Source organism: Tupaia chinensis, unplaced genomic scaffold, assembly GCF_000334495.1.
Source record: "Tupaia chinensis unplaced genomic scaffold, TupChi_1.0 Scaffold000116_1, whole genome shotgun sequence".
Classification (NCBI taxonomy): domain Eukaryota; kingdom Metazoa; phylum Chordata; class Mammalia; order Scandentia; family Tupaiidae; genus Tupaia; species Tupaia belangeri.
In genome coordinates this window covers 1,200,586-1,202,273 of record NW_006159580.1, presented here as the reverse complement: position 1 = coordinate 1,202,273, position 1,688 = coordinate 1,200,586, and the positions used below count along the sequence as shown (strand labels likewise).

The 1,688-nt window shown below is 42.7% G+C and overlaps 1 protein-coding gene across 1 annotated transcript in view; it reads left to right on the top strand.

Moving 5' to 3' along the window:
- Positions 1–1,688, top strand: part of BLTP3A (bridge-like lipid transfer protein family member 3A) — a 120,718-nt gene that overhangs the window by 85,227 nt on the left and 33,803 nt on the right. The window contains exon 15 of the mRNA XM_014586172.1: positions 200–396. Coding sequence (XP_014441658.1) covers positions 200–396 — 197 coding nt within the window. The remainder of the gene's footprint in view (positions 1–199; positions 397–1,688) is intronic.

Sequence of the window (1,688 nt, the reverse complement as noted above, 5' to 3'; positions counted from 1 at the left end):
CGACACACCCCCCCCCTAAAAAAAACCCCCAAAAAAAAAAAAAAAAAAAAAAAAAAAAAAAGAATAAGAGTATTCAGAAAAGCCAGGAATTGATGTCAAAGTTTAATTTCACAATAACTGAGCCAAAGGGGAGGGTCAGGGTGGGGACAAACGGGTGTCTGAAGCCACATCTGTGGGTTTGTTTTTGCCTTTTAAACAGGGAGCCAGTGGCCAAGACCGAGGAGAGTGCGGCTGCCCCGGTGAGTGGAGGTGCCGCCCGACTCCGCTTTTTCTCCATGAAGAGGACGGTCTCTCAGCAATCATTTGACGGTGTCTCACTGGATAGCAGTGGCCCCGAAGACCGGATTTCGGTGGACAGTGATGGCAGTGACAGCTTCGTGATGCTTTTGGACGCTGGTATGTGGGAGCAGGGCTGGGCAGATTTGCTGAAGGCCAGAGAGGGTTCTTGTGCTGCCCGAATTCAGATTCGAGAGGCACAAAGATCTGATAATATGGACATGTTCTTAATCCAAACAAACAAACAAAGAAATTGTAGTGAATTCGTGGCTCTGGATTTATATCTTCTACTTATTGGTTAATAACTGACCTTTATCACAAAAAGATTCGAACCATAGGGCCAGCAGGTGGCATAGTGGTTAAGGCCGTGGCCAGCTGCAGTTGGAACCCCAGACCTGGTGGCCTGAAAACCACACCAGGCACGCGTGTGTGCATGGCCAAAATCCTGAGAATGGAGAAGGGATCATGGCGTGGTCATTACCTTGGGGGGTGGGTGATTTCTCACTTTCCCTCTCTGTCTCTCTCTGGGAACACAAGTGCCGAGCGCACGCGCCCTATAGCGAAAATCTCTCCAAAAAAAAAAAAAAAAAAAAAGATTCACACTACAGGAGAGAGTACTAGTTGAATGGCCACGTAACTAAGCAAGTGGAATTAGTTTGCAGCTCGTAACAGTGGTGTGAGTGTGTTCACTGTCTGTGGTTGCTGCTTATTTATTTATTTATATATATTTTCCTATATATTTTATTGTAGGAAAATGACTAGGAGCATTTTGTCTATTGATAAAATGAGTAATTTTTAGGAATTAAATCAGTCACTCCTGGAAGTTAACATGGGTTCTTTCAGCTTATTGAAGTAGAAACTTATGGGGCCAGCAAGTGGCATGGTGGTTAAGGTGGCTGGTTAAGGTACCCACATGGCTGACTAGAGTTCAAGTCCTGGGCTGAGTCCTGGACCTGGCAGTTTACTTTCTTACTCCTCCCTCCCCAGTCAAATTAAATTAAAAAAAAAAAACTTATTAAATGATCCCTTAAGAGTATCTAAAGAGGGAACCAGCAGTTAGTGTAATGGCTATGTCGCTGGACTCCCACGTAGTCGACCGTGGTTCACGTCCCGGACCTGGTGGCTTAAAACTCACGCCGGGCTAAAACCTCTCCAAAAAAAAAAAAATATATCTAAAGAGAGAATGGAGAATATTTAAAGAGAGAATGCACTCTTTTTAAAAAATTTTAAAATTAGATACTGACAAATTATAATTGTATATATTTATGGGGTACACAGTGATATAACTACAATGATATATATATATATACAATGTGGAATTTGTGGGTCACACTTGTTAACATATCCATCACCTAAAATACTTACTGTGTCATCCCTCTTGTGTAACTGAAATGTTGTACCCTTTGGCCAAC